At 37.3% G+C, this 24747-nt stretch overlaps 1 protein-coding gene across 5 annotated transcripts in view; it reads right to left on the reverse strand.

Annotated features, from left to right (window-relative positions):
- The window catches only part of ARHGEF7 (Rho guanine nucleotide exchange factor 7), a 194661-nt gene that overhangs the window by 12480 nt on the left and 157434 nt on the right, over positions 1-24747 (reverse strand). For 4 of the 5 annotated variants that reach the window (XM_045007673.1, XM_045007687.1, XM_045007681.1 and 1 more), the window contains 3 exons: positions 23519-23743; positions 21181-21274; positions 12461-12550 (listed from right to left, as the gene is read on the reverse strand). In XM_045007673.1, the coding sequence (XP_044863608.1) occupies positions 12461-12550; positions 21181-21274; positions 23519-23743 (409 nt within the window). Of the gene's footprint in view, positions 1-9201; positions 9379-12460; positions 12551-21180; positions 21275-23518; positions 23744-24747 lie in introns of all 5 variants that reach the window. The other variant, XM_045007703.1, reaches the window with a different exon arrangement.

The following is a 24747-nucleotide window of genomic DNA, read 5'->3' on the forward strand; positions in this document are numbered from 1 at the left end:
AAAAATCCCACCTTTGAAGTAATTTTTAAAATTCCTAATTATTTTTAGAAGTGGGGAGGGAGGTAAGTGAAACAGATGTTGGGGAGCGTGGGGAGGTGAGGCAATCCAGCAGCAGACCACAACTGCTCACCTGAGATGAGATTACTGATATTCCAAAAAGGACAGTAGTTTCATAGTCAGATATATATCCAGACAAAGATCTACAACATAGCCAGGTCTACGCTATTTCGGTTCTTAAAGCTCCAAAATCCCAATTTAAATAAAGAAAAATATCAATCCAAACATTATTAGGCAGCCATTGCAAAAGTGCAGGAAACTTGTAATATTACTCCCGAGGGAATTCTGCACCACAGCACGTGCACAGAATTCATGCCCCCCGCCCTCCCCGATTTCTTTTCTTCCCCACAGAAAAATGAGTTTCTGACAGGGAAGCAAAGAGAAGCTGCAAGAGTAGTCACACGCCACTCCCTAGTTGCATAGGTACATCATTTCAGGCACTCAGAGAAGAGGTAAATCACTTCAGGGCTGGGGACACCCCAGCCAGTGGCTCCTACCCTGAGCTGGAATCAGCTGCTAGTCCCAGCTGGGCCAAAGGTAGGAGAGGATGGGAATTCCTCTTCCCCTGCAAGGAGTAGCTGGGGCTCTATCAGACCCACTGCCAGAAACCTCCCCCAGCTGCAGGAAGCTCAGCATCCTCCCCTGCATCCTGCCCCCATTGCTCCTCAGCTGCAGGGGGAGGGGTCACTGTGCAGGGAGCTGCTCCCCAATCCGCCCAATCCCCATGCATCTGGATGTCCCATACCCAGGCACTCCCACCAAGCCTCACCCCGCATACCCAGAACCCCATACCCAAACCTCACTCCATTGAACCTCAACCCCTGCATCTGGAGCCCCCTGCACCCAGACCTTCCCCCACTGAGCTCCCTACACTCAAACTCCCACCCCTCTGCATCACCCTGAGCCCCGACATCTAGACTCCCACACCACTGACCCACAATTAGCTGCACCCAGATCTCCACCCCACCAAGCCCCACTCCCCCAGCATCTAGACCCCCATACTGAGACGCCCCACACGCATATCCCTCCGCTGAGCACCAAAAACTTTTGCCCGGAAGCACCTGCAGAGACCCATTGCCCTTGCACTTGGAACCTCTTCCCCCACAAACGAGCCTCTTTGCATCCAGATCCCCCCACACCTAAATCCCCCACTGAGCTGCCTGCACCCAGATTGCCCCACACAGAATCCTCTCACGCCACACCTGGATCACCCCACAATGAGCCCCTCCACACTTGGATCCTGCCTGGTTGAGCCTGCCTGTCCCACACCTGGTGTGCCTGGCGCAGAGGGCCACAGCCCCAGGGTGTTTCTGAGGCAGGCCCAGGCCTTGTACTGTGTCAGGGTGAGGTGCAGCCTCACCACTGAGTCAGTGTCTCCGGGGTGGGTGGTGAGGACACTGCAGGGTGATCTCCCATCTTTGTGCAGCCAGTGGCCTGTGCTCCCCACTGCCATGCTGGAGCCTCTGCAATTATTAACAAATAAAAATTATAGAATTTTGCATAATTTTAAAATATTGTGTGCAGAATTTTTAATATTTTGGTGCAAAATGCCCTCAAGAGTATAATATAATCATGGCTGTTTAAAATGTCCGAGCAAACGTTACTGCATTCTGAACAAGTTGTATATAGTGAAGCTGCCTTACCCTTCCTGTGAACAAATTACAATTAAGGCACGTATCCTGATGGCATGTTTTACTATTGAGATGACTGTCACAAAATAAAATTAGAGCATACATGATGCAAAACTGTACAACTGAAAAAAAGCCCAACACTGCCTGACACAGAAAACGCAGAGTTGAAAGTTATGCCAGGATTATGAACTCAATTCACTACACCCAAACACACACAACCTCTGTCAACAAGGAGAGACACAAGCTTCTACCCAGCAGCAAGACTTCTGTTTTTTCCAGGGCTGAGGATGAAGCAGCTCTGATGCTTCCTTCTAGCGATATCCTCCAAGGCACAGGTTCCACTTCTAGAATCCACAAGGTAAGAGAAGTACATCTGTACATCAGCTCATTCATGGTACTCTATGCAGTATTAAGAGACTTCAGATGCACACTCTGTTAACATGGGAAAGGAAGATATATACTTGCAGAATGCACATATCACATTCCCTCAGTGATCACAGTGCTTTTAGTCAACACTGACTGACATCTTCTAGGCATGGATTATTCACATGGGAGGGCATTTTCAGACACATCTGGAACATTCATCAAGCAACAGCCTATGGCCACTCATATTAAGAGCCCCTGAGACATCCACATGACAAAAATGGCCAGTTGATCTCACTCTAAAACCAGCAGGACATCATGACCATTTAGCACAACTCCAAAGGAAAGCCAGAATGCAGAGTGGAATTCACCGGAGTTCTCCCTGGCGTCCAACTGCACCTATTGTTAATGCTATTGGGATGGACTACAAAAAGACACATGCAAGAACACATTGATATACGATGCAGCTCCACTGTCTTCAAAGAAGCTGCCTCGGAGATGTGTCTGACGGTTGGTTTTGAATCTGACATTAGGCACACTATATGAGGGTGTCTTGATAAATGCAAACATAACAAATTATATTTTAAAAGGAAAGTGCAAGGTTGAAAATAAAAGGTAAACTTTTGTAATAACCACATATTAGGCCTTTTCCTAGACTCAGTCCTTGGACTGGTTTAACTAAAATAGTTTAAAAAAAATATTAAGAGACAAATACTCAATATACACTATAGTTTAACAGCTGTTAATTTACAATAATGGCATAAATTGGGAGTATCATTGATGACTGGACTGAACAACTTGTACAGATTTCATTCTGTCTTTAGCTTTTCATATTTTCAATGGCAAAAAAAAAAGTGGCGAGGGAGCAGACTTTTACACTGATCTAAATCTTTTGTAACTGTACAGTTTTCACATTAATGCCAGACATTCTTGTTTTCTACATCTCTTTCTACAAGATCTGATTTTTAATAGAATGGAAAAAAAATTCTATTCTAAGAAATTCTTTTAAAAATATCTACTAATAGAGTTGCTGGGCTTGAGTTTCAAGGTCTAGTTAATAGGGCTGTCGATTAACTGCAGTTAACTCAGCAATTAACTCAAAACAAATTTATCGCAATTAAAAAAAGTAATCACAGTTTTCATTGCACTGTTAGTACTGATTGTTGTTACCTGTTCTTGAATATTCCATTATTTCACAACATCCCAGAAACACTCTACACATGTTTCAGCATGATGTCTCTCTTCAGTATGCGTTACTGATAAAGCAAATGATTGCAGTGTCCATCCAGTATCAATCAGGTGTGCTGTGACTCCAAGATAGCTGTGATTGCTCAAGGATGTCCAGCGATCACCAGTCAAAGCAACAGCTAGGGCATTTTTCAGAAGCTCCAACTTTGTGGTCTTCTTGTTGTAATACAGGTCATGTATTCATGATGGAATGGCTCCTTGGGAGGGAAAGGTGTATGACTGATTGGAAGATGAAATTTGAATAACATCTCTCAGCTCTCTGTTGTTTACAATGTTGAGTGGTCTGCAGTTCATAGCTATCCACTTTGCAATAGCATTGGTTAAGCTGTTGTACTTTCAGGATCGCTACAAGCCCCTGGATCAAACAAACTCTGTAAGCGTACTCTGTTATGGCTGATGGGATTCATTTGCTGTTGGTATGTTATCTGTAGCACAAGATCTGGAGGCAAGAGCATGTTTAGTATGTAGGTGGTACTGCAGACTTGAAATACTTCGATGGTATTGGAACTTAGCCCTGCAATAGCTACATATAACCATCTTTATATGCAATCAAAAACTGTGATTAATCTAGACTAATTTTTTTAAATCTCTTGACAGCCCTACTTATCAAGCTCAGTCTTGAAATAAGTGTTTTTTTTGCCCCCACTACTCCCCTTGGAGGGCTGTTCCAGAACTTCACTTCTCTGATGGTTAGATACTTTCATCTAACTTCAAGCATAAACTTGTTGATGGCCAGTTTATATCCATTTGTTCTTGTACAACCACTGGCCCTTAACTTAAATAGCACATCTCTCTCCCTGACGTTTCTCTCTCTGATGTATTTATACAGAGTAATCATATCGCTCTTCAGCCTTCATTTGATTAGGCTACCCCAGCCAAGGTCCTTAAGTCTCCTCTTGTAAGGTAGTTTCTCCATTCCTCTGATCATCCTAGCATCCCTTCTCTGAACCTGTTCCAGTTTGAAATCATCTTTTTGTTAAACATGGGAGACCCGAATTGCACCCAGTATTCCAGATGAGGTCTCACCAGAGCCTGGTACAATGGTAGTAACACTTCCCTGTCTCTGTTGGAAATACTTTGCCTGATGCATGCTAGGACTGAATTAGCCTTTTTCACAGCTGCATCACATTGACAGCTCATAGTCATCAACTGAAACAATCCTTCGTCACTTCGATAAGTCCCCATGACCTTTCACTTTGCACTAGGCCTGTCAATTAAGGATTAATTCACAGCATGATTAAGGCATAAATATTTTTAATCCATTAATTGGACTTCAGAGTCAGCGGGGGCCAAAGGCCCACACACCTAGGGGGGCCGAAGGCTTGTGCCCCAAGAGGCTGAATGTAAGGGATCACAATTTTTTTCTAGTGGGTGGTGTCATGATTTTTTTCAAGTCCAACTGAGGTCACCCGCATAAAAAGTTTGAGAAACACTGCTCTAAAGTTTTACACTGTTTTATTTTTGAGTGCAGTTGTGTTAAAAAAAAATCTACATTTGTAAGTTATACTTTCACGATAAAGAGCTTGCACTACAGTACTTGTATGAGGTGAATTGAAATACTCATCTTTTTCACAGTGCAAATATTTGTAATAAAAAATAATATAAAGTGAGCACTGTAACTTGGTATTGTGTTGTAATTGAAATCAATACGTTTGAAAATGTAGAAAACATCCAAATATTTAAATAAATGGTATTCTATTATTGTTTAGCAGTGTGATTAAAACTGTGATTAATCGCAGTTCGTTTATTTAATCGCTTGACAGCCCTACTAGTTAGATATCTAACTGGCCATTTGCAGGTACACTTGTGGTATATTCACGTGCAAATTAGACCAGTGCACACTTTAAATGTTCAATTTTTCATTGCATTATTCACATTCTAATCATTAACACAGATAGATATTGCTGTCAAATCAGGTACCCAGTTGCCCATTGAACAAACTTTACAGAGTGTTCTACTGTGAAGAATCTGTTAGCCCTAACAAATCTAAAAAAGAGTGAGCTGCAGTCTGTGCTTTCTTGTGCATCAACTGAATTGTTAACCAGGTTCCAACTGCAGAGCTAAAATTTTCCCTAAGTCTAACGTATCAAATACCATTGAAAACTACTAGGTTGCGATAAGCTTAGGCACAAAGGGGCTGCACAGGTGTAGTTATTAGCTAAAGACAGAATCTGACATGAAGAAACTTTGTTGCTGGTGGTTATGCATGAGTAAGAAAGAACCTAGCATGACTTTCTGATCACAGGTTGAGTTTGTAGGGCTGGGAACTAAAAACCCATCATTTTATTTGTATGCCAATATGTCAAATTCAGTCATTTTTTGGAGTAGAACCAATTTTAAAGAGTTTATAGACACAAGTAAATCCATGGAAAAAATAACAGGACGCACAGCTGGTATATATGAATGGAGTAATACTAAATAAGGGGCTTTCTACTTTTGGAATAATGACAGTATGAAGAGCCCTAAGAAAAAATTTCAAAGCATATACAAAGAGTACTTACTTTACATACAGAATTCCCCACATTTCCCTAATTGATACAGATGTTCATCAGAAAGGATTATGCTCACCATTCAGTTAGACGGCTATGGGACTAGAAAAGAATTGCTACATTAGTAGCAAAACTTTAAGACCACAGATTATATGCACTAATTTGTACTTGTGTGCCAGGCCCTCTGCATATTTTATTCAGTCTTTTTTAAAACTGATCCAATTTTCTCCTGAGCAACTGTTTAGCCTGTTTTCAATTTAAGTCCTCTCATATTAAGGGGGGAAACACTACTTCCATAAATGGAAATGGGAAACATGTTCTCTAGATGACAATATCTCTAGAGATGGAAAGTTTTAAAAGAAGAAGAAAAAATCAGCAGGACAAAGAATAACTTGTACTATGATGGATTACATTAGACTGTCTAGATTACATCACACACAAATCATACATGAACACCTTCACTAAAGCAGGTTGGTTCTCTTATTTTAGCATTTGGCTTTCATTTTAATATGCTACTTTCAGAAAAGCCAAACAACAAATGTGAAATTGTGAGTTATGCTGTCTTTTCCCCTGTATAATGATTAAATATTAGTCACAGGCTAGCAAATGCAAAATTTATTTCAACTGTACATAACAGATGTCTTTTTTTTTTTATAAAACAAAACACTTAATTGCTATATGCATCACAAACAATAATAGGCATACTGTACAATACAATGCAACATTTAGATATACATCCAGTTTGTATTTTCAAAAGTCAGTCATCTACTAAAGATGGCTTTTCCCATTCACAAATGAAATGCACAATATATAGATCTGTCAATGTTTTACGTCACTATATACACATTACTGTGTTTTGGCAAGATTATGCAAAAAACACAATTAATATAGCTTGGTGTCAATTTATGTTAAATACTCATTTAATGGAAACACCATTTAAGCCACATGAAAAGGAGCTGACAATGGCTTAAACCTACCTTCTAATTCAGATTCTGCATTCTTTCAGTATAGTACTAACTGTACACATATATTTTACAGAATTGCATAAACATAAGGTACTATTATTAGCATGACTAAAGTTCCACAAAAATAGAAACACTGAACCTTTGGACTGAATACCATCATTTTCACACTGGTATTTTTTAAACTTCTTGCATTAATACTTCTGATTAGTTGACAATAGCTAGTGATCTGTAACATTGAAAATGCAATGATTTTTAATTCTGCAGTGATGTTGGCACTGAAGATCATCATCATAAAATAACATCATTCTGATGACAGTTATTGATTTAACTGCTACAATAATTAATGGTGGTAAACTGTCAAAGCTTTGGTGCATAGAAAGTCAATAAAATCTTCAGATCTGGGTAACAAAAGCATTATTTTGTGTGATAAAGGAAAGTTTAAGTGCAGCAACTATTTCAAAAACTTATAATATTTACAGTACATAATATATGTAACATAGTAGTATTATGTAAATGAACAGGCATTTAACCAGTGCAGAAAACATCATTATTATTCCACCAGAACACTACTGCTTAAAAAAAAGAAAATCAGGGGAAAAAAATGATCCATGCTTTCAGCATTATAAATCGGAAGTGAATCCTCTATGTGACTTTTAAAATAAAAATGAAAGCTAAGTGGTTTACAGAGGTATTGTCTGATATAGCATAGAGTACATACACCATATATTTGTCCCCTCAGCAATTTTTCCTAGTTAAAATTAGATACAGTGCATACATGTACCTTGTCGCCACAATAAAATGACTAGTACAATAATAAACCCCTGAAATTTCTTTCTGATAAGCATCTCAATTTTCATTAGCTACAGTAACAAGTAGATTATCAAACACTTAAAACTAATAGTGAAGTTTTGGATATGAACTGCTTCTAAGACACCTTGTCCATTTTGACATCCTTGTGGGATCGTTCATGTGTAACCATTGGTTTCCTGCTTAAATCACCTGCAGGAGTTTACTATTGCCTCAGGACTTGTAAACAGTATGATCAAATTCCCAGGCAGCAACAATTGCACCTATCTTAATTTGTTCATACAGTGATATCAGAACACTGAGCACTGTACATGTTTGAAATACAAAGAAATCTTTAAGGAAAGCAAAAAAATGTTATCACCCTTTTAGGATGCGGCTGTTTTCTTAATGCTAATGCTAATAAGGATTTAGAATACAGAAAGGTTTCATTTCAATTCCAATTATGTTATCCACAATACAGAACACAACTTTCCCCCACCAACGTCCCAGGTGCAGAATATATATTGTGTCACATTCGGAACTGAATAGATAATGTGTCAAAGCTAAAGTTACTCTGAATGAAGAGCTGGTTGCTGAAAACCAATGTGCTTATGAGAGCAACTACAAAACACAATAAATACATGTCTCAGATGTATCCAGACTGTGAAAACCAAAGCCAGGCATTCTACTTTTAAGGACTTCCTACAACCCATTTTGACCACAATTATACCAACAGTTTCAGATTCTGAACACTCAAGCTTTCATAATGGTAACCTTTCTGAATTTTTTTTTCAGATTGGATTTTGTGGTTTTCATAGAGAAGGACCGATGATTTATTGATAGTTGTGCATTTTACTAGGCAGATCAGCATCTAAAACCTGGAACCTTCCACACTACTACATGCAGTAAAGTGACAGTATGACTACTGGCAGAGTGAACTATACACTGCATTTAACAACACAGAGTTCCAGGTCTTTAAGACAACTGCTTAACTTGTGAAAAATGTATATTCTTCATCCATGTCTAAGCAATGAAAAAAAAAGACAGCAATATAAACATTTTCATAGATTATCAAACACTCTGCCATACAGATTGCCCAGATAAAGGAGTATCTGAATCATTTTACAGTTCTTGTACTGCGTATTTTAAAAATTATTTTCTCTTGTTCTCCCTGCTTTATACCTTGTGTTTATAATACATAGAAAATTAGACCACTATAAGGCTAAAGTAGTTCCATATTGCTGGCACTTAGCTCACAAACCAGTATGGTTTCAGTACAAAATACAAAAACGTGCTGTATCGGGGGGAGGGGGGGGGGAATTGTTGCTACACTGACCAAGTCAAAAAACAGTCTATTCAGAGCTACAAATCAATGGCTGTCACTTTTAAAAAACCCTAAAGGTATAATATCCTTAGCAGGATATACACTCTCGATTTAGAATGACTTAATTGTATATGTATTAAATTGGCAATAGAGCCTCCCACGAGGTACAATTGAAATATCAGAAATGCTCTCAAAAGTTGTTAAAATATCACATTGAAGAGACAAGGAACAGCAAGAAAACATCTAAGAAAAGCAGGCTGTGATACAACAAGCATTTGTTAAGAAAAGCTCAGAAGTGCATTAGTTCTGGTGAGAGATATATGAGCAACAGCTCTTACGAGATGTAGACCCCATTCTGTAACTATGGGCTGTCCATATACTGTCATAGTCAGAGTCTTCTGAGAGGTCTGAAGGCTCCAAACGAGAAAGGCTACTGCGACGACCCAAGGAGTCTAGACTTGATTGGTCATCATCAGCCAAGACGTGATTATGCATCAGGTCAGTGCCTTGCCATGCTAAGGATGTACGGGTGAAATGAAATGGTGGATGTGGATAGGCAGAGGTGGGATGAGGAGGGGAACGTAAGGAATAGCCACAACCAAAACACATGAAAACAAAAGCAAAAGGTGATGGGAAGAGAAGGAAAAGAGAAAATATTGTTAAAAAGGCAGCAAAGCTTTATTCTTATTTTTGGTTGGGTTTGATGTAAAAATTACACTTGGCATGTAATAACTTTTGAACGGTCACAATCTAATTTTTTAATTTGTTTTAAATTTTGAGCAGTTTTATTGAAAATATATGTCCTGACCTGAGTACCCCTGAGATTCTTTGATTATTATTATGAACAGGACAGTCAACTCTAGTTAACAGAGAAATTTGAAAGGGGAGGAGCACAGCTACAACTTAGCTATAACAAATCATCTGGAAATCTTTTTACAAAATGCAAAGTTGATAGGGCTAATCAAATGTTGCAAGCCACAGTAGTTATCTCAGATCAACTCCAAAATACTTTAAAATATTTTAGACTTACTGTACTATTTCCAGTTACCTCCCTGCCAAGACTAGCTATCCACAGTAGTCATTTTCATGACTGTGTCTAAACTTACCTTCTCAATATAATCACTGTAAAATGTTTAGGGTGAACAAGGGGGTATAAAAATGCTTTCTCTCTTCTATTTCTATTTTGAAGCTGGGTTTTTGCTTATGAAAGGTAAATGCCTGGAAATATTTGGAAACTGAAACTGTAGGTGGCCATAATGTGAGCTACTACACACGTTGTGTTACTAATGATGTTAAACCCTTACCTAGAGAACTAACCTATTTTTCTGAGAGCAAGAAAGAATGCACAGCAAAAGACCAGATTTATAAGAAGGGAAAGCCCCACCCTTCATTCTCGTCTCTTCATTTCTATTGCCCCATAATCTCTCCAGATTTAAAAAAAACAAAACCTCTTTTCCCCCCAAGTAGTAACAAAAAGCTGCTGTCCTACCTCTGACGTCACTGCCTTCCAATCCACTGGTGCCCTAGCCGTGCTGAATTTGCACTTCCAAAAGCAGCACCTCCTGGATGCCAAACAGAAGGTGCTACTAGAAGAATTGCCAAATCAGCGCTGTGAGGGACAGGCAGAATGTGAACACAGAGGTAAGAAAGGGGTACAAAAAGAATGTGAAAATTTTAATAAACTGTCTGGTAATTTTTGAATGCACGGTTACTCTTACAGAAGCAATCCCAGCACCAAATGGAGTTTATCCACCTCTGATGGAAAGCTAGACATGGAATGGTAGAAAATCTAAAATTTTAATGCCAATACCCAGCCTTTACAAGAGAAGAGGTCGTGCATGTAACTGATACTTCAGCTGTTTCTTAGTACGGTTAAATGCAAATAAAAGCTGTTGACTTTTGATGTATGTAATGATATCTACTGCACTATGTATATTTCTTAAATATACATAGAAAGGGAAAAATAGGGGGGAAAAAGCAAAAATATACTTCGCATCGGTTGTATGTGTTTCTGTGTACACACACAACTGCATAATTAAAAACTAAATGTTTCACAAACCATTTCTTGTCAGATTATCTTTGAAAAATGATCAGCACCAACTGAGCACAGTTGTGACATTTAAAATAGCAACAGTTTAATTTAGCCTTATTTTGTTCCATAATTTATCTTTACAATTTTAAACAGTAAACTTGTTTCTTTCATTTTTACCAGGTAAGCCACAATAAAACAGAATGATCATAGGGCTAAAATCAAATTTGTGGAAACTGAAACCAGTCCAAAACAGGGATGAGCTAATAAATTACTTCAATTTTATCACCTGGAAGACTTAGAACTTGATAAAATGGATCACAAAGACAGACCTGAAGAGTCCCTTTTCGTACACATTTTAGCTTGAAACAATGTAAATGAAAATTAAAAACATACATGAAATAACCTTGCAATAAATTCTTCCTTCATACAAAAAGCCAAATTCCAATATTAAGTATATTTGCATGCAACGTAGGATTTTTCAAGGTGATGAGAAGGCAGGCAACTGCACATGTGTTAAAGAATTTGTGCACTAAATTTCAAGTCATATTTTGTGACTTTCCAATTGCCAGTATAAAATGTTTTTGCTTGGAAATAAAGTATGCACAAAAAACTGTTTTGGTAATAAACACTGACAAATACTTGGAAATTAAACAATTTAAATGGGCAGTGAGTTATTTACAATGTCCACACTAATAATTGCTGACAATAATAAAATCACTAACTATTTTAGGATCATTTTACAGCATACCAGAGATATAATTCCTAAACAAGGTTTATATTCAATGGCAAAACTGTGCAAATTGGAGAAAACTGAACAGCATGCTCTCCTCCCTTACATAAATGTTAATGCATGCTGGTGGATTCCCCTATGTGGAGTGTTTTACTTACAACACAAAGAACCTCCACAACTTCAGCCTTGTTTTAGATTAAGTGAGGATGTGCACTGTAAGTACCAATTAGCTGAATGTAAATTTGAAAAACTGAGAATGGCAACCTTACCCAACACAGAGATCTAAGAAAATTAACAGTTGCTCCCTGAAATTATTATAAGAGAGGATTAAAATTTGTAATAGTAAATATTGAACAGCTAGTGGCAAGGAAAACTTTATTGCCCCATTTACCCTTCCACAACAGGAGTGAAGGTTTCCCAGAAGCCCTTGAGTAAAACATGTATCTTGTTGAACAGAACCATCACAGGCATAAAGCAGATATAGCCCCAAAATCTGAAATGAATATTGCTCTTCCTTTTACCTCCACACTTACCATTTTCTCTCAAGAAAGTGTATTGCAAGTGTCATTAAATCCAGACACTTCCCATTCCTTGGTGCATACAGGTTTCATGCCATGGCAAATTTAGTAATATGGATTATATTCACCAAAATTGGACCTCAGGCAGGGCTTCTGATGCTCTAAGTAGAGTGCTCAAGCACCCCACGTCGAGACCCACTCCAAAGGCTGATTTTCTTAGGACACATCCCATTATTTGCAGTGTTGGGACCCACCACTGTTTTTGTTATGTATCTAAATAGCATTTTGGTTAATTAATTCAGCCTTTTCTAACTTACTTGAATTTAGTGTTTGGCGCGTTTTGGCACTTGTGCAGTAAGCTTCAATGACCTTAAGAATCTGAGCATCTTCTTCCAATGCAGCTGTACCTGAAGTCAACAGAAAAATAAATCTTTACCATGGCTCTAGTTATTAAGCCAGTCATGTAATTGTAAAGTCGTTTAACGCCTAGAGACAAGTACCAGATAATTCAACTAAGGTTCAGCTCAGTGATTCTATGTATTACCCCCACAAATTGTAGCTGATACCTTAATCTATATTCTGGAGTGAGTTTCAATGAGCGAAAAGAGTTTAAAAAAAAACAAATATATACTTAAATGTTGTTATAAAATGTATTGAAAGACACCTCAAAACTGGGAAATTAAGCCATACCAAAAGAAGGTTTCTAAATATTTTAAAGCTGCCCCTTTCTGTTTCTTTTCAAAGAGAGCTATGTGGAATTTAAGTGTTTTGAAGAAGCACGTCTTCCCTCTATGGTATTATGCAAACACCAATCAGACACAAAAAGTATACCCAAACAGTTATTAGTTGCATCTTAATTCATATCACAGTTTAATTAGAGAAACACAAGGAATAGAATATTATCTTCTAGTAAATAAATCAGAGCATCATGTAGTTCAATAACTAAGTCTTTATTAGGGTTCACAAGTGAAACAATCATACAATTTTTCCAAAGCAATACTATGAAAGGAAGTCTAGCATTCTGAAAATTAAACTCAGCATAATATTACAACATATACTGTTGTACAATTTCAGTCTTGTGGCCATCAGGAAAAGTGCCACTTACCGTATGAGTACTTTTGTGAAATTTGACAGCATCTGACAACTATTTTCAGACTGTGTTAAGTGAAGCTTGTTAGGTTTCTTAGCAGAGCTTAGAGCAGAGAAAACATTCCAGATACAAAGTTCTATGAATAGTTGCTTTGGAGTTAATTAAAAGAAAATCCATGTGAAGCTAAATCTGTTCTTCCTGGGCTTCAACTAGATCCTTTTATCAAAGCTGCTTCAGCTAAGAATAGGGCGTGAAATTCTGACCACGTTTGAAGTAAATGGGAGTTTTTAAGTCTTGACTTCAGTGGAGCCAGAATTTCACCAAGGTTGGTTGGTTTGTTTTTAAATTTCCATCCATTTTTTCCCATCCCCACAAAGCTTTATATACCATTGGCCTTGAAGATTTTCACTGAGAGCATATGAAGGTCTTTCAAAGTCAGCAATCTTCTCCTAGCAGGCAAGACATCCAGAAATTCCCATTTTTATTTTCAATTATTTATGATCACAACCAAACAGTACTCTATAGAATATCCACCAGTGATGACTGTTTGCAAACACCACTAAGAAGAGCTCATAGCAACATGATAGTTTCCCAATAACGTTTAAGATATACAAACATTTCTCACCTATTCCAAAACGATTTCCCTTTTTTAATAAATGGAAAAAATCTGTCAGCAAAGCAATTCCTCTATGCAGGGTGTAACACCATTGTACTGTTTTGTACAGTAGAGATGGAGAACTAGTAATTATGTAGGCATTAACTTTCTTACATTATACCCAGGTTCATGGAAGTATTTGGTTGATACATCTCACGTATCTGATTTATTTGTTCAAAGCGCAATTAACACTCAAGGACAACAGCATGCTGGTGACTACTGAAGTTCCACACAAATATCTGATGGGATCTGTTGTATTGGGACTGCATTGCAGAAGTTTCTTTATTACTTAACTGATCTCCATTGGTCAGAACACGTCAAATTCAGCATTGTTTCTCAACATTGCTTCATTTCTATTCCTAATTATAGCAGCTGTGACAGATTAAAACATTTATGTTTCAGCAGTTCTTGAAATTAAAAGATGGTCAGATTAGTAGTGACTTGTTTGTTTTTCAGTTCTATTCTATCCTTTCTTCCATATTTTAATTCTTTATTTCTCACATTCTCCTCAAATAATCAAGTTTGTGACATAACTGCTTTTAAATGGCATAAAAGTGAAATACAAAGGCATTTTAAGATCACAGATCCATTTCCCACCCCCATCAGCCCATCTGTAACCATCATACCACTCACTTAAAAGGCATAGTAATGAAAAGGATGTTACAATTGTTTTTAAATTATGTGGCTTCTGCATCTCTAACTAGCCCACTGTATCAAACAGTTAGTACTAGTAATTAATATTTTACTACTGGGAAGCAGTAGTAAGCGCTACAATCTGTAAGATAAATACTTAAAGGAAGTATGCTTTGTAAATTTAAAGAGTAACAAGAAAAATGGTCTGATGTAATTATGTTGTATATGTCCTTTAAAATTGATTTAAAATAAAAATATCAGTAAAGATATACAATTCACTTGGATAAAAATGTCATTGCCATGTGTTGATATAACAGAACAAAACAGTCACATTAAAGAATGAGCTTCTATTGCTTACCTATTATTCAGCAGAATCTGATTAAAAAAAAGATTTCCCAAAATGTTCTCTTCTGTGATCTGGGAAGACTGAGAGAACAAAAAACAGCACCAACTTATTTTGTACTATGGGGAACCATTACTCTCTTTTGCTTTGAAGATTTTGAGAGGACAGTAGATTTAAATAAAAAGGAATGACTCTTATTTGATCAGTCCAGAATGAAAGTCTTGTGACGATGCGGAGGGGATAAAGCAAATCTTGTTTTAACAATATCAAATAGAAAGTCTAAATACTGGGGTGAAATTGAGTGTCTAGTATTGAATGAGACTACTGATATAATAGTCATCACAGAAACTTGGTGGAATGACAATTAATGGGAACCGGTAATATCAGGGTACAAAATATATAGGAATTAACTGAGTGGGTCACAGTGGGGGGAAGACTGGCACTCTATGTGAAAGAAAAAATAGAGTCAAATATAGAAAAATCTTAAATGAATCAAACTTTACCACAGAATCTCTATGTATAGACATTCCATGCTTGAATAATAAGAGTATAAACAGTAGAAATATACTACCAAACACCTGACCAAGATGGTAACAGTGACTGTATAACGTCAGGGACATTAGAGAGACTACAAAACCAGAAAACCCAATAATAATGGGGGATTTAACTATCCCCATAGTGATTGGGTAAATGTCACCTCATGACAGGATGTAGAGATTAAATTTATAGACACCCTAAATGACTGCTTCTTGGAGCAGCGAGTCATGGAACCCACAAGAGGAGAGGCAATTTTTGATTTAGTCCTAACTGGAGCACAGGATCTGGTCCAAGAGGTGAATATAGCTGAACTGCTTGGTAATAGTGACCATAATGTAATTAAATTTAACATCCCTGTAGGGGTGAAAATACCAAAGAAATCCACCACAGTAGGATTTAACTTCAAAGAGAAAACTACACAAAAATGAAGAGTCTAGTTAAACAGAAATTAAAAGGAACAGTCACAAAAGTGAAAGGAAGCTGCATGGAAACTATTTATAAACATTATAATAGAGGCTCAAACTCTATGTATATGCCAAATAATAATAAAAACAGCAAGAGGACCAAAAATGCCACCATTATTAAACAGCAGAGCGAAAGAGGTGGTTAGAGACAAAAAAGTATCCTTTAAAAACTGGACGTCAAATCCTACTGAGGAAAATAGAAAGGAGCATAACTCTGGCATGTAAATATAAAAGTCTAATTAGGAAGGCAAAAAATGAATTTGAAGAGCAACTAGCAAAAAGCAAAAAAAGTAACTAAATTTTTTTAAAGTACATCAGAAGCAGAAAGCCACAATCAGTGAGGCCACTTGATTATCAAGATGCTAAAGGAGCACTCAAGGAAGATAAGGCCATTGTGGAGAAGCTAAATGAATTCTTTCCATTGGTCTTCACTGAAGAGGGATGTGAGGGAGATTCCTACGCTCAAATCATTCTTATTAGGCAACAAATCTGACGAACTGTCCCAGACTGCGGTGTCAATAGAGCAGATTTTGGAATGAACTGATAAACTGAAGGAACTCAAATATGAAACTAAAGAACTGCTAATTGTGGTTTGTAACCTATTGCTTAAATCAGCCTCCATTCCAGATGACTACAGAGTAGCTAATATAATGCCGATTTTAAAAAAGGCTCCAGACATTACATTACAGGCTGGTAAGACTAACTACAGTACCAGGCAATTTGGTTGAAACTATAGTAAAGAACAGAATTATCAGACATACAGATGAACATGATTTGTTAGGGAAGAGTCAACACAGCTTTTGTAAAGGGAAATCATGCCTCACTAATCTATTAGAATTGTTTGAGGGGGTCAACAAGCACGTAGACAAGGGTGATCCAGTTTCTGGACTTCCAGAAAGCTTTTGACTCCAAAGGCTCTTAAGCAAAGTAAGCAGTCCTGGGATAAGAGGAAAGGTCCGCTCGTGGATCAGTAACTGGTTAAAAAGATAGGAAACAAAGGGTATTGATAAATGGTCAGTTTTCACAATGGAAAGAGTTAAATAAGGATTTGTACTGTGACCTGTGCTGTTCAACATATTCATAAATGATCTGGAAAAGTGAGTGACCAGTGAGGTGGCAAAATTTGCAGATGATACAAAATTACTCAGGATAGTTAAGTCCAAAGCTCACTGCAGAGAGTTACAAAGGGATCTCACAAAACTGAGTGACAGAGCAACAAAATGGCAGGTGAAATTTAATGTTGATAAATGCAACATAATGCACACTGGAAAAAATAATCCCAGCTAAACAGACAAAATGATGTGGTCTATATTAGCTGTTGCCACTCAAGAAAGAAATCTTGGTGTCATTATGTAAACTCTGAAAATGCCAGCTCAGTGTGCAGCAGCAGTCAAAAAGGGAAGCATTAGGAAAGGGGTAGATAATAAGACAGAAACTATCATAATGCCATTATATAAATCTATAGTACACCCACACCCTGATGTACAGTTCTGGTCACCCCATCTCAAAAAAGATATATTCGAATTAGAAAAGGTACAGAGAAGGACAACAAAAATAATTAGCAGCTTTCATATGAGGAAAGATTAAAAAGACTGACTGTTTAGTTGAGAAAAGAAACAACTAAGGGGAGAGATGATAGAGGTCCATAAAATCATGAATGGTGTGGAGAAAGTGCATAGGGAAGTGTTATTTACCCCTTCACCTCACACAAGAGGCAGGGATCACCCAATGAAATTAATGGACAGAAGGTTTAAAACAAACAAAAGGAAGTACTTCACACAACGCCCAGTAAACCTGTGGAACTCATTGCCAAGGCCAAATCTGTAACAGGGTTCAAAAAAAAGAACTGGTTAAGTTCATGGAGGACAAGTCCATCAATGGCTATTAGCCAAGACTGATGGGTCCCTAAACCTCTGACTCCCAGAAGCTGGGACTGGATGACAGTGGATGGATCACTCGATAAATGCCCTGTTCTGTTTGTTCTCTCTGAAGCATCCAGCACTGGCCAATGTCAGAAGACAGGACACTGGGCTAGATGGACCCATTGGTCTGACCCACTATGGCTGTCCTTATGTTCTTAAAGTGGAAAGACAGAAGGAAAAGAATCGCTTCTAAAGAAGAAAATATTGTGGTCAAATGATGACCATTGTATATTATAATCTGTTTCAGGCTTTCTAAATTTTCAAAAAAAATTTTTTTGCCATAAATCAAAAATTATATTCAAAACCATATAGGCCAATATTTTCAAATTTAGTTAATTACTGTTTAGCATCAAATGCCATATTTAAACACCTAAACAAATAATGGCTTGGATATTCAGAGTTGCAAAGGCATTCTCACAGTTCCCATTAAAATTTCGAAGTGTTGGCCAGAGTATTTAGTTTCCTAGACTCCCAACAAGTTTCTTTTAACTTGCTTAATAAAATTATATTAAAACTACTTCAAACAAACTCACACAATGTGGATTCCTTAAAGGGCCGTCTATATCCTGTATTCAGTTACAACCACCACAGAATGCAATAACAAAACTAACTTCTAAAATATTTTATTGGGCCAATCTATAGTAAGGACATTGACAAGATGTCTTGGTATGATGTAGAAGACAACACTCTGGAATTGGTTTAAAAGGCCAAAGCCACAACTTTTATTGGAAAAGCTCAAACCTGGAACTCTCTAACTATATGTATATGTAAAAAAGGAAGGAACAAGTTTCTTCATGGGAGGCCCTGTATCAGTGCTTGGTAACAAGGTCCTTTCTTGAGGAGGCCTTATGTCTTCTCCACTGTCTTTCATTCCATCCTTATGCAAGGTTCTAGTGAGAGGGATGCTTGCTTATGCAGCTGTCACATTAAAAACAAACAGCCAGAGCTTTATAGCCCATGCAAGGAAACTTGCAAGTGAAACAAGTCAGCTATCCACACCCACATACTACTCAACTAAAGTTTCCATCAACACATGTAAACAACGTATCATTCCCTTCACTAACCTAAATTCCTACCATAGGAAATCCACAACACATCCTAGGGGAAGAGAAAGCTCCCACTGTATTCAGCAAGTGTCTGTGATGTTGCACTCCACATGCGTTATGAAAATATGCTTATGAATGTGAATACGATGTAACTGGAATATGCTTTATGCAAAAGGTCTCTTGTAAGGTATCATTACAAACCTTATAATCTACTGAGTGTGTTCATCCTATTTGTTTGCATGTATTATTTCTATGTCTGAAGTTAGGAGAACAGGATATAAACTTGAATTACTGATGTAAACATATTAAGTGGAAGCCATTAAGAGTGCTTCACAATCAATTAACTGTAAATGGCTCTGTTTACTTGCAAACCTTCCTGTGTACCTGTAGGTCAGCCCAGGAAGAATGGAGGCTGGGGTCTCACAGGACATGTGATCATGTCACCTGATACTGGAATTCATCTTAAATCTGGCACTTTTTCATTTAGGAGGGGTGGGGACCCAGAGAGACAAAAAATTCCCACTTTTTGCCAAAGGTATAAAAGGGGGTGAAGCAGGACAAAGGTAGTCAGTCATGAGAAAGCCACTGCTTTCCACCTAGGATGTCTGCTGGAACTAACAAGGACTGTACTGGGGAAAGGACTGGGCCCAGACTAGGAAGGAGTCTAGTCTCTGAAAGAGGCTTGTTGCAACATCTGTGAGGGTGAGATATTGCCTGTAATCAGCTTTTTAATGTATTAGGCTTAGACTCGCGTGATTTTGCTTTATTTTCCTTGGTGACTTGCTTTGCTCTGTTATTACTTGAAACCACTTAAATCCTACTTTTTATACTTAATAAAATCACTTTTGTTTATTAACGAACCCAGGTTAAGTGATTAATACCTGGGGGAGCAAATAGCTGTGCATCTCTCTCTATCAGTGTTATAGAGGGCAGACAATTGATGAATTTACCCTGTATAAGCTTTATACAGAGTAAAACGGATATATTTGAGGTTTGGATCCCATTGGGAGCTGTGTGTCTGCGTGCTGGAGATAAGTAACCTGCTGAGCTGTTTTCAGTTAAGTCTGCAGCTTTGGAAACGTGGACCAGACCCTGGGTCTGTGTTGCAGCAGGCTAGTGTGTTTGGTTCAACAAGACAGGGTTCTGGAAGTCCCAAGCTGGCAGGGAAAACGGGCTCAGAGGTAATTTCAGCACATCAAGTGACAGTCCCATGGGGATCTCTGTGACCGAACTCGTCACAGTGTGTCATGGGAAAAATTCCTTCTCAACTCAAAGTATGGTGATTCTTTATGACAGCATTCACTATGTGCTTCACATGTTCCATAAACTCAAGATAGACAGGTCTCTCTTCTAAGAAGCCCACAACTTAAGGATACAGAAGTAAACAAAAACTGAGGAAAGCAAATGTGGTTTGAGTACATGAACTAGTTCAATCTAAATGGCTTAATTATTTTAAGCACCGCACAGACCCCTGTTATCACAAATGTTACTTATCCATTCACACATGTGAATCAGGATATATTAGTACACACTAAACAGACAGAACTGGACTGAAGTTAAGATGGTAGAATAAAGACTTTTTTCCCACCTGGATAACACAGTTATTAACATTTATCTTTTCCTTCATCCTTCCTACTCCCCCACACTTCTATTATGCTGCCAATGCTCCCTCTATACTTGCTTAAGCTTTTGTTCTTTATGATATTTATTATCTATAAACCCATCTTGTTCCTTGGAAACTTCTCTAGCTTTGTTACAGCCTATGGAACAGGACAGTCCAGATTTTTCACTGACTTCTGTCATAGATAAATGACATACAGAAAATACCCCATTTCTAAGGAAATATCAGTTCAGTTGTTAGACCTAAAAATGACCTACCCTGAAAGACATCAGTGTCAGTACCAGGACCTGTAGGTATCTGCTTTCAAATCTCCAACTCAATGGGAACTTTGAAAACAATCAATAGTCTACATACTTAATTATACCTTGGGAAGGTAGGATACTATTTTTAAACTCTAAATTGCTCTTCACAGACCTAAAGTTACTGTACTCAAATTTACAGTACTTTCTTTCACTTCATGAAGGTACTGACAGAGTAAAAATTTAACCAGAGAGTTAAGAAATGATTTTCCAGTATATTGAGATCATTTCAGAAGAAACCATTCCTATTATTTATTTATTTATTTATTGCTTGTTGCTAATTAATATAAACAGCAAACTAGAAGTATTGGTACCTAGAGAAAATTGAAAATTGCAACTTTCATTGGGAAAAAAATATATCATCCATTTCTCTGCAAATTTATTTTTTTATACACTAGCATCTCGTGAATACATAGATATTTCTTACTTTTTCTCAGTGCAAACTCTTCGTCTGATGGCTTCCGTTCAGGCTTGCGCTTGGGAAGCAGCTTTTTCATGGTTTTAGGGCTTTTACTGAGATCCTGGGTGAAAAGAAAAGAAAAAGTAAAGCTTTTTTTTTTGAAAAAAGATTCCAAATGCTGAAATTTTAATTTGTGTTTAAGTAGCTGTTAATTGTAAAAATCTTATAAAGTTACATCAAAATTTTGCTGGCTGATATTATTTTTGGCATATTTCAGGTTTACTTGAATCCATTTATTCCCCCCAACCCCACTGGCTGTTTGCATGTTATTCTTCTAGTCCTATTAACAGAAATACACAGCAATGCTTCTGTAAGTATGCAGGCTGTCTGGGAACTAGAGCAAAGGGAACAATGGCAAGTGGAACACAAAGTATTTTTCTTAACTTCTGAGAGGTAGACCCATCTTATTTAGAAGCAGATAAAACAAGCCCTAAGGTGGAAGGTTGGTAGGTTATACACATCTATTTCTTTAAATCAAAATTTGAAGAGTGCTTGTTATAGCTTTGAACAGAGAGAAGTACAGCAAAAGAATACTGTGACAGAGATTCAACACTTCCACTCTATAGTGAGTCATGCTAGTGTATAGGGATACAAAATACATACTGATCTACCCCTTACCTTCAGAATACAAGACAGCCTCTATACATGTGTAGAACAAGAAAGTGAAAAGATGAATGAGCAGGACAAAGACCAATGAGGATGAAGATAGGTTTCAAACATTCAGTCATATACTAAGCACTGTAAAGATGAGTGAAATTTTGCCACATTTAAGAATTAAATAAATGTTATACATACCAAAGCATGAAAGAAATTCACTTATATTTAATTTAAAAGATCAACATGCACTGCAGCTGAATACGCTAATGTAGTAATTAAACCAACATGTTTAACCTTCAAATTAAAGGCCATCGCTCTCCCCATATTCCTTTTGGGGTTTTTTGCTAAGTGTTTCATGACAAAAGATTGACCCCATTTTTTAAACAGAGAGCACAATTTGTGTGCTTGCAAAAAATTCAAATTTCTGCCCATAAAAACTCATCTCCTGCATGCACACTCAAGATAGTTGCAGGAACAATTGTGCAAACTCCTCTGGGAACTGTTCTTAACTTTAAATCAGAACCATGACAATGCATGAAACAAGCTTTTCAACACAAGTTTAATATTGCTTCTGAATAAAGTATACTACTTTTCTGATATATACCTATTACCTTGTCCTTTTCTAGTGCACCCCCATCACGGGATCTCAGCATGCTTTACCAAAATGACTAATCCCTATTTCCCCCATTTTACAGCTTGTAAACAGAGAGACAAAGTGGCTGTGAGTTACCCATGGTCTCACAGCAAGTCAGTAATAGAATCTCTGGCTTAATTTACTAGACACAGCTGCCTCTGTCATCAAATTACATGCACCACCAAATTCTGCATAAACCAAACATTTTAAATATTCTTCATTTTTACAGACAGGCAAAATTTAGTGATAAGAACAAGTTTGTCTACCACTGCCATCCTTTTGTGGCTTAATAAAAATAATGTTGTACAGCCCTGCAACATTAAAGGATGCGGGGTGGGGTATAAAAAAAGAACAAAGAATCATTACGCGTCATCATAAATGATACCATAATTTGAAGTTGATGCACAAAAAGTCATATTCTATAACTTCTAGGATTAAATTTAAAGGTTTACTAAGTGCATGTAAACAACAGTTTAATATTCAGGAATGAAATTAGTCATAACAATTGTAGATATTCAAAATTATTTGAGACTCCGGTGCAGTAGGAAATGCCGGTTAGATTGCTGATTCTGGACTCTTTCTCCATTCACCAGCAAGCAGTGGCAACACTTTGATCTCTGGGGTTACTGAGAGAATGTCTCACTTTGCTCACTCATGACACTGACTGGACAATTTTAAAATAGCATTGTCTCACTGCAAAAGGTGTTTCTTGCGCCCTATCGTACCAGAGGGATGGTAAAAGTGGAGCAGGATATAGAGAACTAGGTATATGGGAAGTAGGGGAAAAAAAAGTAGGAGAAAATCTTCATGGCTCAGATAGGGATGCATGAATGCAGAGGATTTCCACTCCATCTGCCCAACAGATGATGATGATGATAATAATAATAATGAATACAAGTGGGCACTAATCAATTACCACTGTTTCAGTGTTAACTTAAATTAAGAAGTGAAAACATACACAATATAAACACACATACAGAACTATAGAAGATCATGATATGAAAAGAACTGAGTTACACCTCTTAGTGTAGTCCTGTACTTTTATGGTAACATTTCTGGGTTCCAGTACCTCACCTCTTTATAACAGAGAGCTGCTGAAGGCCGTAGTGGAGGTGCAGGTCGTAAACAGCTCAAGCTCCAAGGTTTGGGAGTTTTAGGAGGTTCCAGAGGTCCCCAGTTTATAGTGGTATGTGGAGTCCCATGATGTGAAAGATGTGGAAGAGTGTGGTATGCAGGAGTCAGTGGTATTGGTTTGCTGTCTGAATGTTTGCTGGATGGTGTTACTGGATGAGAAGGAAGCTGCCAAATTAAAAAGTAATTTTCAAAAACAGAAAATCATTTACACTGGCTACCTAACATTTCTATTTATTACAGCTCCAACTAGCACAGTTTTAAAAGCTGAATAATAATTATTGACACAACAGAACATAATTTCATTCAAGAAACTATTATTGTCTACCGCACAAACAGTATGTATTGAACCGCAACAGCTAGGAAATCTTTGCTCACACCCCTTTCACGCTTCACATTTAAAGAGTGAGCGCAAAAGAACAATTTAGCTTAGCTCACTCAAATTTAGAATTGCCAGGAAATTACCTGCAGAGCAGATTGAAACTCAAAAGTTCTGGTTTGTGGCAACATTTGGAAATTAGTTTTTGAACTGAATCAGAACAAAAACAAATATTTTCCAAATTGCCTGCAAATCAGTTTAATACTTTTTCATTTCAGAATTTTGTTACAAATTTTGTTAACATGTTCTCCATTTTCCCATTATTTTTCCATTATTTCATAACATGTCCACTAGTACTACTATTAACATCATAATATGGCATAATAGTTGAAATATCTTATTTTATATTTTATTTTTAAAATCATTGTAGACAGCTGCTACTTAATGCAGACCAAAACATTTTATCTTCTTTTCTAGGTCCAAGTGTCTCCTCTGTGTTGTAATGAAACAATCTGACACAAATAAAATACATGAAATATAATAGTTAACATAAAATTTAAAATAAGAACAGAATGTCATATTATGACACGTCAAAAACAGCAATGTAAATTGTGCATGGCTCTTACTGACATATTATGAAATGATGTAAAAATAATATACAAATGAAAAAAGCTATAAAATAAATTATAATTAAAAATGATACTTCAGAATTTCCCAAACGTAAGGTTTTTCAAAACTAAGCCCTGGTCTACACTACGAGGTTAAGTCGAATTTAGCCGCATTAGGTCAATTTTATAAACAATGCGTCTACACAACCAACCCCGTTCCATCGACCTAAAGAACTCTTAAAATC

Source organism: Mauremys mutica, chromosome 1 (assembly GCF_020497125.1).
Source record: "Mauremys mutica isolate MM-2020 ecotype Southern chromosome 1, ASM2049712v1, whole genome shotgun sequence".
NCBI lineage: Eukaryota > Metazoa > Chordata > Testudines > Geoemydidae > Mauremys > Mauremys mutica.